At 34.3% G+C, this 13,356-nt stretch overlaps 1 protein-coding gene across 1 annotated transcript in view; it reads left to right on the top strand.

Annotated features, from left to right (window-relative positions):
• Positions 1–13,356, top strand: part of LOC106465338 (AF4/FMR2 family member 4-like) — a 136,537-nt gene that overhangs the window by 101,827 nt on the left and 21,354 nt on the right. The window contains exons 9-11 of the mRNA XM_022393201.1: positions 1,186–1,345; positions 4,460–4,647; positions 6,477–8,027. Coding sequence (XP_022248909.1) covers positions 1,186–1,345; positions 4,460–4,647; positions 6,477–8,027 — 1,899 coding nt within the window. The remainder of the gene's footprint in view (positions 1–1,185; positions 1,346–4,459; positions 4,648–6,476; positions 8,028–13,356) is intronic.

Raw genomic sequence — 13,356 nt, 5'->3', positions numbered from 1 at the left:
CTACCCATTCTACTGTGAATCTATATGGTTGATATACTGCATGGCTACCTTTAATAAATCTTACCCATTCTACTGTGAATCTATATGGTTGATAATACTGCAGTGGCTACCTTTAAATAAATCTCTACCCATTCTACTGTGAATCTATATGGTTGATAATACTGCAGTGGCTACCTTTAAATAAATCTCTACCCATTCTACTGTGAATCTATATGGTTGATAATACTGCAGTGGCTACCTTTAAATAAATCTCTACCCATTCTACTGTGAATCTATATGGTTGATAATACTGCAGTGGCTACCTTTAAATAAATCTCTACCCATTTTACTGTGGATGCTTCCAATTTATAATAGTTACTAATAGGTGTGGCTGGAAATTTCATAGTGATTTGTTTTTTATAGTACTTTCATTTCTTCAGCCATTGGTTATCACAGGACACAAAGAAATGTTTCATAATTATAAGTATCTCAGAATTTGTTACTGAATCCTGTTGTTATTGTTTATTGCTTAACAGTCACTAGTATAAAGATAAAAGGTTTTATAAACTTAATGTTGCTGGTGTTTCGTTTGGGTTTGTTTTGCAAAAAAATGTTTTCTGTATTTGTCGAAGAAAAAAGTTTAAACTAAAAGGAAGCATGTTCAAGTAGATGAAAAGGAAGAATGTACCTTACAAAATTGTAAACTTCTTTCCAGTCAAGTTTAGTTTTATTTTCTTACTTGTTCTTGTGGTGCTTACCTTTTATATACAAGAAAATAAATCCTTCATGAAACTGATAATTCTATTAACTTCTGGAAATATGGTCTTTTGAAAATAGCCTAGTTACCACTCAATGTGATAATATTGGTGGGTTTTACCTCAGTGTTACAAATGTTTCAGAAAATTTGAATAAAATAAATTAGGAAACATAGTGTTGTTTGAGTTTTAGTGTAAATGAAATATACCTTGTTTGTGCATTATTTTGGGATAAATTTATAAGTGACTAAATAAACTAGTTCAAAAACATTTGTTGTTGTTAACCTTGTTAAAGTATACAAGATTATTTTCTCCATTGATAGTATGAAATTGGAATGATTATTTGATGTGACTTATGAATTCTATTTTATAATGTCAGGAACTAATATTTCCAAAACTTGTATCAATTTTTTATTTAAAGTAGTTAAACTTTTAATGTTGTACATTGTAGATTATCAGAAAATGGCAACCATTGTCCAGCTACTCCTTCTCGGAGAGAATCGTCCAGTTCTGACAGTAGTTCTAGTAGCTCTGAAGACAGTACATCTGATTCTGAAGACAGTGACAGCAGTGCATCAAGTGAAGACTCTGTCACAGAAATGGAGCAAAAGGTGAATTTTATGTAGGATTTTACCAGGTCCCCAATGTCTACATACAGAATAATCATTACTTCTAAAATAAACCATCCACCACATTTAGTTCTGTAAAAGTGATCAACTTATCTTTTTTAATGCTACTGAAGCGGTGTTTAAAAAGTAAACTCAAGAAGTGAGTCTGAATGTTTTAATCTCACTGCTCAAGTGTAGAAGAAGGTTAATTATATAATGTTAATAAATGTTCTAATTTTAAGGTATTAGAGTAGGGAAATGAATTAGTCATTATTCTTGTGTCTCAAGAATGATAATGGTATTGGTGGATATATATATCATGGGTGGACAACAAACACTAAAATTAGGCATGTTTTGAGCTGTAAGTGACTGAGAAGTTAGTTTTACTGGATGTGCTAATAGTATAGAAGGTGAGGTTTATTATACAGTGCTGCCTCATTATAACCCCTTCAGTTATAATGCTTTCTCAGATAAGTGCCTTGGTGCCTTGGCTCCCCTAACTTTAGTGTCATATGCTGCCTTAGTTCATGGCTTCAGAGGCTAAAGTCATTACACTCTGTCACAAGATAAAAAAAACAATAAGCTGGAAGTCTCGAGTGCAAAGTCCAGAGATGTGAATATCAAGTTCAGATGTGAACTTCATATTGGGATGTTGGGAATTAAGGTAAGAAAGGTGACTTTATTGTCGATATAGCAAGAAAATGTTGACGACATAGCGTTTGTAAAGGACAGGTTTAAAGTCACATAGGCAGTTTTCTAGGTACTTGCATTCATGGTAGCATAGAAAACTATTGGCTAACATTGGATCCAGTGGGGGATTCCATCTGTCTGGTCATATATGACGTTAAAGAAGAAATGGTTTAACTAATTGGTTATAACACTCTCTCACTTAAATCGCTCTCGGGTGCAATTGGCTCTCGATGGTAGCATTATAATGAAGCAATACTGTACAGTTTAGACATTTTTGTGCTGCAACTGCAGGACAAGAAATGTATTATGTTATTTTGTACTTTGTTGCTTGAAAAATATTTTGATATTAATATACATGTAATGACTTTGTCTTTTGTTTGTACATATTAACTTGTTTTAAAACGTTACTAAAATTATGACTTTTTCTTTTTGTAGGTTTTGTTGTTTTTGGAGTTTGTAAATGGTTATGCTATTCTAAAAATATTCCTTGAATAAATGACTACAATTTTAATCATGGTAAAGTTCGGTAAGGAGCCACTTGGTCTTTCAGAGTTGTCCTTGCATGTCCAACCTTAGGAGAAGTAAAACTTTAAACTTACCCTTTAGTTTTCAGGATACCATCATTTCCTTTTTTAAACTCTTGTAAAGTACCAGACTCCATATTTCCAAAGGCATCTGATTCCATAAGTTAATAACCTCATTTGACAAATAGACCTGGCTTAACTGCCTGTCTTTTTCCAAATCTTATACTTGTGTTCTTTCACCCAATTTATTATCTTTAGAATAAAGCAAAAAGATAGCAGAGACCTTAATGCTATTGTAAGCTTCAATAATATTATCTGTTATTCTGACGAGAAAATACGTTAAGAAATCATGATCCGTCCTTATAACTCTTTTATCCCTGGAATCACCTTAGTAGTCATTCTTTGAACCCTTTCAGTAAGGCGACATTTTTCATTAGGTATGGACATCAAAACTGTATTTCAATTAATTTCATAACTAGTAATTTATATAGAGAAATAATTACTGCTTTTCGCTTGTAATTGATATATCTATAAATACACCCAAAAATCTACTACTAACAATAGAACTCAGCACCTTGAGTTATCCACTACTACCAAGATCTTTTTCTTCAGTCTCATTGTTCAGTAAGTTACAGTTTATATTAAACATGCCATCCAAGTTATGATAACCCAAATGCATTACATTACATTTAATATAATTAAAGGCCCCTTTTCCAAATATTTGTCCAACTTCCCAATTGATCAAAGTTATACTCTACTACCTCACTCAGTATCCTCAGTAGAATTAGAAATACTTAAGTTTAATGTTGTCAGCAAATTTTACATATTGTGCCCCAACAATATCAATAATGTAAGAAAAAGCAAAGTCCTACCCCTAAGGCACTATACTGATAATAAGTGTTCAGTTTGTGTGGACTCCATTAATAACAACTTTACACTTTCTCTCGACAAGCCACCTAAAATCTAATTAACTAGACTTTCCCCAACCCATACTGATGTGATTTTCTTAGCTAATCTTCTATGTAGTACCTTATCAAAAGCTTTTTGAAAATCATGTTACAATCATGTCCATGCCCCTTTCCTTTATTCACATGGCAAGTATCATCCTTGAAGGAAGTTAAGAGATTAGTAAGGCAAGATTTCCATGCAGTGAATCCCCGTTGTTTTTCTTTTATGGTATTATATTTCACTAAATGATTGTCAAGCTTGTTTTATTGCATTCTTGAGAATTTTTCCCACTGCAGAAGTAAGACTAGCTGGTGTATAATTTCCAGGGCAAATCTTATCACCCCCTTATAAAATAGGAGTAAAGCTATCAAGTTTCCAATTGCTTGATTTCTGCTACTGATCTGCCAATTTCCCTTTTAATACAACAATCGTCCATCCATGAACCTATCCACAAGTAAGCAAGCTCTGCAGGTTTAATGTACTGTATCTTTCAGAGTCTCCTGAAAGTTTCAATCAAACCAACAGTTTTCAGTTGTTTAATCAGATGCGTTGCTAACTAAGTCAGTGTTTGCACTTTGTATTTAATGGTTTCAATGTGTATTAAAAGCTTTTAAACCTTAAATTCTCATACATCAGTTGCAAGAGTTCAAGAGTAAGTTTCTAAAAGGAGGTGATAAAGCCACCAAGAATAAAAAACTAAGTTATAAGATTTTATTTATTTTTTACAAATTATGAAAGTATATGGTGAGTGTCATAGTTTGAACATGGTTAGATACTGTATTCCTCATAGCTATGTCTGAATTTCATTTTAGTGTATTTGGTTGTACATATAAGTGTCATGTAGTAAGTACTGTCTGCATCAGGCTGTCAGTTAATTACTTTCTTTAGGAACGTTTATTTCCTCAGTTTAAAAAAAAAAAGAAACTGTGTCATAGGCTTTTTTTGTTCTTTGTAGCCTGAAACTCAGAGCTGGCGTCTTGCCAATTTTGTGGACAAAGATGCTTCTTCTCCTTTGATTCCATTTGGGAATTTATCCACAGGAGGAGAACAGAATCAGAAGTCACAAATTAGCACTAATCAGATCTCTGATCAAGATTCTCTCAGCAATACTCCAATCGAAGGATCAAATGAAGCTCACAGGAGGTATTGTAAACAATATTTGTCTTTTTAGTTCAATCTTCTTACCTTCAGCTTTTCTGTTCAGTTGTGTACACTGTTGCAAAATATATTTTCTACTTCTCCATTTGTCTTTTTATTCTTAAAAAAAATCTTCTATTTATTTTGTTTCATTACTTTTATTTTTCTACACTCTAGTGGTAATATTTCAAATATTCCTGTTTTTTGGAAAGTTACCCATGTCTTTTTTAATTATGCTGCATATATAGGAAATTATATTATTTCCTTGGTTTTAAATGTACTAACTAAAGGTACCCATTCAGAAAGCAAAAATTAAAATAAAAGAAAATAATTATTAGATAATGTTCCCCTGCCTTCGTTTTTTGTTGTTATTAAATTTCTTATGACCTCACTAGATGCTAATTGCATACTTTGCTTTGTGGAAGATAATAATTGACTCATTTAACTGATTAAGTACTTGTGTCTTTAATTTCAGAGCCAAAAGTCTTAGTTCAGGATGTTTATCTCCCTTCTCTAGAAAAAAAACCTAAAATGAAATAGGTCATTTACACTGTTGGACAGTTTCCAATTAATATACAAAAAGTTATAGTAATCAAGCCAGCCAACTCTGGGTGACAAATGCTAAATCACACGCACATAATGGATTGTTTTATAGTGAGATTCATTATAATAAGCTTATTCCAAATTTATTCTTTTTCTGTCTTTGTTTATTTAGTCCATGTATGACATAATTTCCTTGGCATGTTTGGATGGATAGTCTTGTCACTCAAAACTCTTTAGTGACAGCCAGAAGTAATGTAACTCAACATAAGTTTGAGTGAAAATTGGATTACCACATGGAAAAGAAATGAAACTTGCCAGTCAGTTGGTGGAGACAACAAATTTAAACTGAATAAAGACCAATGGAAGTCATTTAAACATAATAAAAACATGCAAGCATTTTAAAAAAAATTGCATTTTTCTTTTCTGTTTAGTTTTTTTTTTTAAGTGTTTATTTGTTTCATCACATTCAAATGCCTTAAAAGACTTATTTTGGTTAGGTTATGTTTTATTTGTTTGTTTATTTGTTCTGAATAAACCGTTATGTTGGATAAACAGTACTTGCTGTCTTCACCAACAGGAAAGTCTCATTTCTTGCTTTATTTCAAATTTTCCTGTATTAGTTGTTTTAAAAGTTCATGTTTTTTTAATAACTTTTATTTCAGATTTGTCATAGAAATCAGTTTCTTAGTCTTATGGTTGTATGCATGGAAGAGATAAAGTCAAATAGACAGTAATTAGATCTTTGAAATAATTTCACTTACAGTATCAGTTTCACAAGTTTTCTTGGAAAAAGACTTGTCATCTGAAGTAATGTAAAGTTTCTGAGGTTTTCGGAATATGAAGCTGTGAGTTATCTGAAGCATGTGGAATTATACTGGTCACATTGGTTTTTTTTTTTTGGAATCTGTTGCTGTAAACCTTAGAAATCCAACTACAGTATGAAGATGAGAATTTGTGAAATAATTAGTCTTTAGAGAATTTATATCACTAAACTTAGAGACGTGTTCTCCAAGCCCAAACATAAACTAAAAACTTTAGGTTTGTTTTGTTATCAGTTGCTTTTGGAAAGTGTCACGTTGCGATTTTTCATTTTGAAGTAGAACATGTCATCTGAGCTTTTCTCTTTGTTTTGTTAATAAGTTCCTTAGTATTGTCACATTATACTCTTCTGGAAGATTATTTTTTGGTTATTCATAGACCATGTGTCATTCTTAATGTTTCTTTTCTGTTTGTGATAAAACTGACATCAAATCTATGTTTGTCTACTGATAATTATGTTTCTTATTTTATAGTTCTAGTGCAGAGCTACGCATCGCAGCTGGTTTAGGAAATACCGAAGTCAGAATATTGTTATCCCCAGTACATTTACCACCTGGCTTTCAACCTGATGACAGCATGTTCATCGATAATCCATTCTCCTCCTATAGTAAGCAATGGGAAGATGATGTAAAAATGGGTAGTAACTGGTCTGAGATCATAGGCAATGAAAAAAGGGTATGCCCTTCTCAGCCTAAGAAGGTAATTCACCCTTCTTTGAAGCAGACTGATAATGTTGAGGAATTAAATAGTGTTGTTGATCCTCTGAAAAGGTCTCCTGCTCAGAAACTTATCTCAACAAAAAAAGATTCCATCGAGTCTTTCCTGGCTTCACCTACACTGGCAAATAAATCTGAACACCAATCAGATGACATTTGTGCCTTTAAAGGCCATGATTTGATTAAAAAAACTCTCTCTTCTCAGCCTCGTGATGGAGATGTTAAGCATAATGTTGGAAAGAAGAAAGAAAGAACTCTGCCCTCAACAAATTCTGCTCTGCAAAAATCAAGGAGTAAAGAAGAAAATAAGAGTGTTTATTTAAAAACTAGCAAAGAAGAAGTGAAACACAAAAGAGATTTGATAAGAAATTCAACACCAAAGCTACCTGTGAATGATTCTGAAAAGCCTACCTCAAGTTCATGTCCTAATAGTGAGAATAGTGAGAAAACAACTCAAAAATTAACATCAAAATATGTTTCTGATACCCCAAATATTGATGAAAGTACTGATAATGTTGAAAGAATCACTTCTCCTGTTAAAGTTCAGAAGACAAGTAAACATCTCTCTACTCCTTCCAAGTCCTCTATTTCTCAGAAACTTAGGTCTTCATCTCCCAAACAGAATACTCCTCCAAGAAAGACTGTTTCGAAATATAAATCGGGTAGATCAAAAGAAAAGCCTGAAAGTTCCATAACTTCTAATGTATTGAAAGTTATAGACAGTGTTGCGAAGCATGCAACAGTTACAAGTCATTTAGAACTAGAGAACTTGGATGTAGATAGAGCTGAAGTTAGTCAGAAAAATATACATCAGAACAATATTTTTGAAAGACTGGAACTTCCTTTCATCCAAGGTAACTTGTCACCATTAACGGAAACTATATTTGAATTTCAAAGTGAAAAGAAACCCAGTACCATTCCAGAAATCCTAGTGAGTATAAAACTTGATCTTATTAATAGGATACCTTCAGCTCCACTTCAGTTTCAAGTTAATAGAACTTATTCACCACTCGATAGTGATATTAAAGTAAGGACAGAAAATGTTACTCAAGACATTACTAAAGAAAATAATGTAATAAAGGTGTTAGAAGTGAAAAAAGAGGACCTCAAGACGACCATTGATAGTGACAAAGCTTGTTGTACAAAAGACAAGAGTATCAATACTAGTAAATTAAAGCCATCTGACAAGGATAAAGTGAGAACAGTTAAGAGAAAAGCTCCAGAGGAAACAAGGTTAGAAGGAAAAAAGAAGAAGGCTTCTTCAGATACTGTGTCCATAGTGTCAGTGCCTGAAGTGGATAATATGGAGTAAGTTTTTAATATTTAAAGTTTACTTGCCTATTGATAGGTCTTTTTATTTGCAATTTATTTAATGTTCCTGAATTCTTATACCTGTTGTGTTAGACAATGAAAGAAATGTAATAAAAGACTTAAAATTATGACTTGATTTCAAGGTTTTGTTGACTAGGGTTTTTTAGTTTGTTTATGTTTTTCCTGTAATTTTTTTCTTTTTGTTTTATAAATAAATAACCTTGGACCATGAGTATTTTAAATTTTATGATTATTACTTAGAAAAAATAAATCATTTTGAATTTAACCCTAAAATAGAAAGTTGATTGGACAGAAATTAGTGGTTGTTTTGGTCATTACAATACTTGACAAAGAGTAAAAAACACTAAAATTTCTTTTCAATAATAATTTGGTATTAGAGCTTTCAAACATTACAATTGTTGTGTTTATTGGTTCACTTCTTGCATAGAAATGTTCATTTGTAAATGAATTATTCTTTTTCTTTGTGTCAAGATTGTTGTGAAAGTCCTTTTGTTTCATTGCAATTTATAAAAACTCGGGTGACCCAAATTTGATTTTGTTAATACACTTGCTATTTATTGAATATGTCACATGAAGAGTGTTATTTTATGTACCAGAATAGATGTACCCACTGTTCTTTAATAATTTAGAACCCTAACAGTGCAGTATATTTGTAGATTAACACAACATAAAGTTTTCAAACAAATTACTTTGATTTGCTTATTCCCTAAGATTATAAAAAATGTAAATCCAAATCTCTTTGTAAGTGAACTTAATATCTGATCTTTCTGAATGCAATTAAAAACAAAAGCTGTTTGTTGAGAGTTTATTTTAGTCTTGAAAACAAGAATACTTTGTGAACATTCTGTAGAAAACATTAAGCTTGTTTGATAAAGGTATTTTTGTTACTTTTGGTATATGTGATACCTTGTGTCAAAAACAGGGTATATTTACATAACAAATCATACATGCAATGTGCAAGCTTCAGACAGACTTGCTGTGTAATGTGATAATTAAAGACTTGTTTGTCTACATCAAACTATGTATGTATGTTATGCTGCTTAAATAAGCTGATAACTAACATGTACTTCAACGAATTTTGAATCAAAGGCAGCTGTAGGATCATATATTTATCATGGAATTCTGTCTGCCATAGATCTTATTCTGTGCTGCTGAACTTTCCATTATTTATGTAAAAAAAGAAAGGTGAAACCTAATTTCAGCAACTTATTGAAACTTTCCTATCAAGAGAGAGAGAAGTTCAATGATGTGATGGTTAGTTTATAGTTACAAAGAATTTGAAATCAAAACAACTTCCCCACTAATAGACAAGCCAATGATAGATGTGGTTAGTTTATATTTCTGTAGGATTTAAAATCAAAGAACTGGATCTTCAAAATGTTAGTGTTAATATTACATTCCATAATAATATGCAGAGTTTATCACAAATTAACACTTTGATAGAAACCAAGTTTTTTTATTAATCATTTTGAGCCATTCATATGAACAGTAACAGCTAACTTGTTTATTGGTTTATCCTATATAAAACAAAAACCAGTCATACAGTCAGATTAACCCATTGGATACTGGTTGGTAAAAGTGCATGTCATGGCTTTCCTATAGTTACATTCAAAATTAAATTACTTTTATTCATTTATGTCAATAAACTTGGCATCAAAACATAGTTAATAAATCAAATTTAATATTTTTAATTTGTTAATTTCAGAAAGATGCTATTTATATGAATTGTAAATCTTCACTTCTCTATATATAATGTGACATTTGTTTGTTCCAAATTGCTCAATTTAAATATTATTTTCATCCTATAGCTTCTGAGTTTTAATGCAAATTACAATACAGTCTTACCTCCTGTCACACAAAGCTTTCTTAATCTTATTTTTGCCCTCTAAACATTGCTAAAAAATGTGACACTCAGCACATACCCCACCAATTTCATGCCACTATTGAACATGCACATAGCATGTGACTACACTCCACCAATAGTATTGTGCCACATATATCCGTGCAACTCCCTCTGCTATTACTGCTAAATCCTCACTTTCACAATTGACACTACATCATATAGATGTGTATTTTTCATGAGTGGCTACCATTTCTGATTGAGCTTCTTTGCCATTAAAAAAAATATTTTTTGTTCATTTTCAGTGTCTGTGTTTGCATTAAATTGTTTTTGCAACTTTTTCTTTTTTGGATTTGTTTTTTGTTCCTGAATTCTAAGTATGAATTTGAGGTTCAATGTATTGAATACGGAAGTTCCCGTTACAGTCAACAACACTACTAGTACGACTTCCCAGGACTCTGGTTGGACTTTATCTGAAGAGGAGGTACAGGTTTTAATTTGCAGGGAGGTATATTCACAGGTTTGGCTAGCGATTTCTTCTCCTTTTCAACCTGATGATGTTTCTGAGGAAGAATACAATCAAGGAGAAGACAATTTGGATTATCTTTTTTCTGGCACCTTCTTATTTTGCTTTGTCACAATCTACACCTTTTCAAGAGATTTCACTTTCCACCATTTTAATAAAGCTTGTTAATCAGGTATGTGGTATTTTAGATATTTCCCCCATCACATATGATCCCTCCTCTTACTTATTGGGGTAAATTCCTTATTCTGAATTTTGTTTTTCCCCCTTCACCCAACATTGAAGTTCATGCTAAAAGATTTTCAGACCAACTTCAATTGGGTGTTAGTGTGCTCTGTCCCTCTCACTTGTTGGACCAACATGCTCTGGCATATCATCACTCTTCAGATCCAGTTGGATCCTCTACTTTCCTTTTTAGATTTGAATATAGGAGTGACTGTTCATTTTAATCAGGATCAATTTCAAGGATTCACTTTTCCCTCTCCTCCGTTTTACATTACCTATCTTCCCTCCAATTATTATCAGAGGTCTTTCGTCACTCCCCTGAACTATTTTCTGGTGAGATCAGGTCCCTCCTTTGGTCCACTATCTATGGCTCATTTATCTGCCTTTGCCATTTTCCTTAATGCCTGGCTCATGTGCTGTTAGGACTTGTTGGAGAGAGATACATTACTTGCGAGGTGCATCTCCCCCATTCATCCATTCAGGATCTGCTTTAGGTCTCCTTCTTATGCAATACCATACTTAGAGGTCATCCAGATTCCTTGGAATCCAGGATTGATGTGGCTAGATTGCATTCTTCCTTGTCTTCTCTGGCCACGTATTTATCTCACTCTTCTTCCCGTTCACAGTTCAGAGACCACACTCGTTTGCTCCTCCAGGAAGCTACACAAGTGTGATTTATAACAAAGGTGAAGAACTCTGCCCTTACCCCCACTCAATACCATGTTCATTTGTTGTTGTTTTTTCAGTTCCAACTTTAGTTGGGCTAGGCCTTCTCCTTTTTGCCTTCGGGATATGGAGCAAGCAGTCCAAAAGGCCCTTACCTCATGTTCTCTAACAGCTCACAAGGTTCTGTCTCTTTTGGGGATGTGGGTTTTCTTGGAGGCCTTCATTCCTATGGGTCAAGCTCATATGTGTTTCCTTCAGTGGACACTCCTTCATCAGTGGAACTTCTACTCAGATCTCTTGGACCACCTTGTTTCTCTTCCTTCCCCAATCAGGGCTGACCTGGCTTGGTGGCTAGATAGGAACCAGACCACAGAAAGAGTTCCACTTTCTCCACCTCCTCCAGATTTACATCTATTCAAGGACACATCTTTAGAGGGTTGGGGTACTTAGCTCAGCTCTTGGAAGATTTCCAGTCTTTTGTCAGTTAAGGAGTCTTCCCTCCATATCAACATTTTCAAACTTAATGGCAGTTCATCGAGCCTTGTCACACTTCCTTCCTCTCCTGCAGGGGAAGGTCATTATAATACACTCCAACAACTCCACAGTGGTCACTTGTATCACCAAGGAAGGGGGGTACCAAATATGGGTCTGTGCTATCAGACCCTGGATCTCCTTTTCTGGGCCCACAGTCACCACATGGTGGTCTTAGCTTGCCATGTCCCTGGCTTTCTGAAAATATTTGCAAATTGTTTATCATGACCCAACAAGATTCTCCCCATGGAGTGGTCCCTTGATCCACAGGTTTTTTTGGTCAGTGTGCTCTCAGCTGGGGACTGGTATTGATGCTTTTGGCACCCACTGGAAAACAAACTCCCTTCCTTTTGGTCTCCCATTCCACACCTGTTAGCTTGGGGAGTGGATGCATTCAGTCAAAATTGGAAGGGTCACCACATCTATGCTTACCTATGCTCCTCTTTGACTTCTCCACAGAGTTCTGTTCCTAGTCCAAACCACTCTGTGTCTAGTCCTCCTGGTGGCTTCATTTTGGCCCAGCAACTGTAGTTCAAACTACTCCAACCTATAATTATCAAACCTCCCCTACCCTTACCTCTGTCTCTGCTCTGTTAACCTCAACTGGACATTATTCATCTAGAGTTGTCACCACCCATCTTCATGCATGACATTTGTCAGGTCCATTGTCTCAGCTCAGGGACTTACTCAGCATGATACATCTTTCCTTTCCAGATCTATATGACCTTTCATGCCCACTTACCTGAGGCAGTGGTCTACCTTCTGCCTTTGGTCTCTTTGATATGGTTTTCATTCTTCATCTTTCCCAATTCTTCACCTGGTTGTTTGACAAAGGCTTGTCCACTTTGACTGTATTATCGAGCTATCAGGCAGCCTTGTTGAACACCTTCCATTTCTCCAAGGTTCATCAGGTTTTGTCTTTCCATCATTTCTTCCCTTTTCCACTCTTTTTGGATCATGTATCCCCACGTTTCTTTGAATTTCCTAATTGGGATCTCATTGTGGTCCTTTATGCCCTTTCTTCTCCTCATTTGCAGATGTCGTTGATCAGATAATTATGCCATTAGTGTTAACTCAATCCTCTACCATTCCACTTATGCCCTCCTATGTCCAGACTGGTCCTTCTTTCCTAATACCTATGCTGCCCATGAAGGCTGCCTGGCTTTCACCCCAATTTTCTTACCTTCTATTCCCCATTCTGATCCAGGTCGACTTCTTATGACATTACGTGACACATATTGCCTCCTTTGAGTGTTCATATTCCTGACTATTTCTTCCCTGAAATCCATTTATAGTCAGACTAACTGGTTGGGTTTGTCAACTTGTTAGGCTGGTGTATTCTGACTTAACCATGGAAGGTCACTGTCTCCACAACATTTCTTCTCATCAGATTCATCATATCACCATGTCCTTTGGAGAAAATTGTTCAGGCTGGAATGTGGACTACTTCCAATACCTTTGTCATTCATTATCTGCACAATTTGGCTGCATCTTCCTTAAATAGATATTGTCTTCTATTC

This window comes from Limulus polyphemus, unplaced genomic scaffold, assembly GCF_000517525.1.
Source record: "Limulus polyphemus unplaced genomic scaffold, Limulus_polyphemus-2.1.2 Scaffold1913, whole genome shotgun sequence".
Classification (NCBI taxonomy): Eukaryota; Metazoa; Arthropoda; class Merostomata; order Xiphosura; family Limulidae; genus Limulus; species Limulus polyphemus.
Note: the sequence above shows the minus strand (reverse complement) of the source record. Positions and strands in the feature narration are given on the sequence as shown.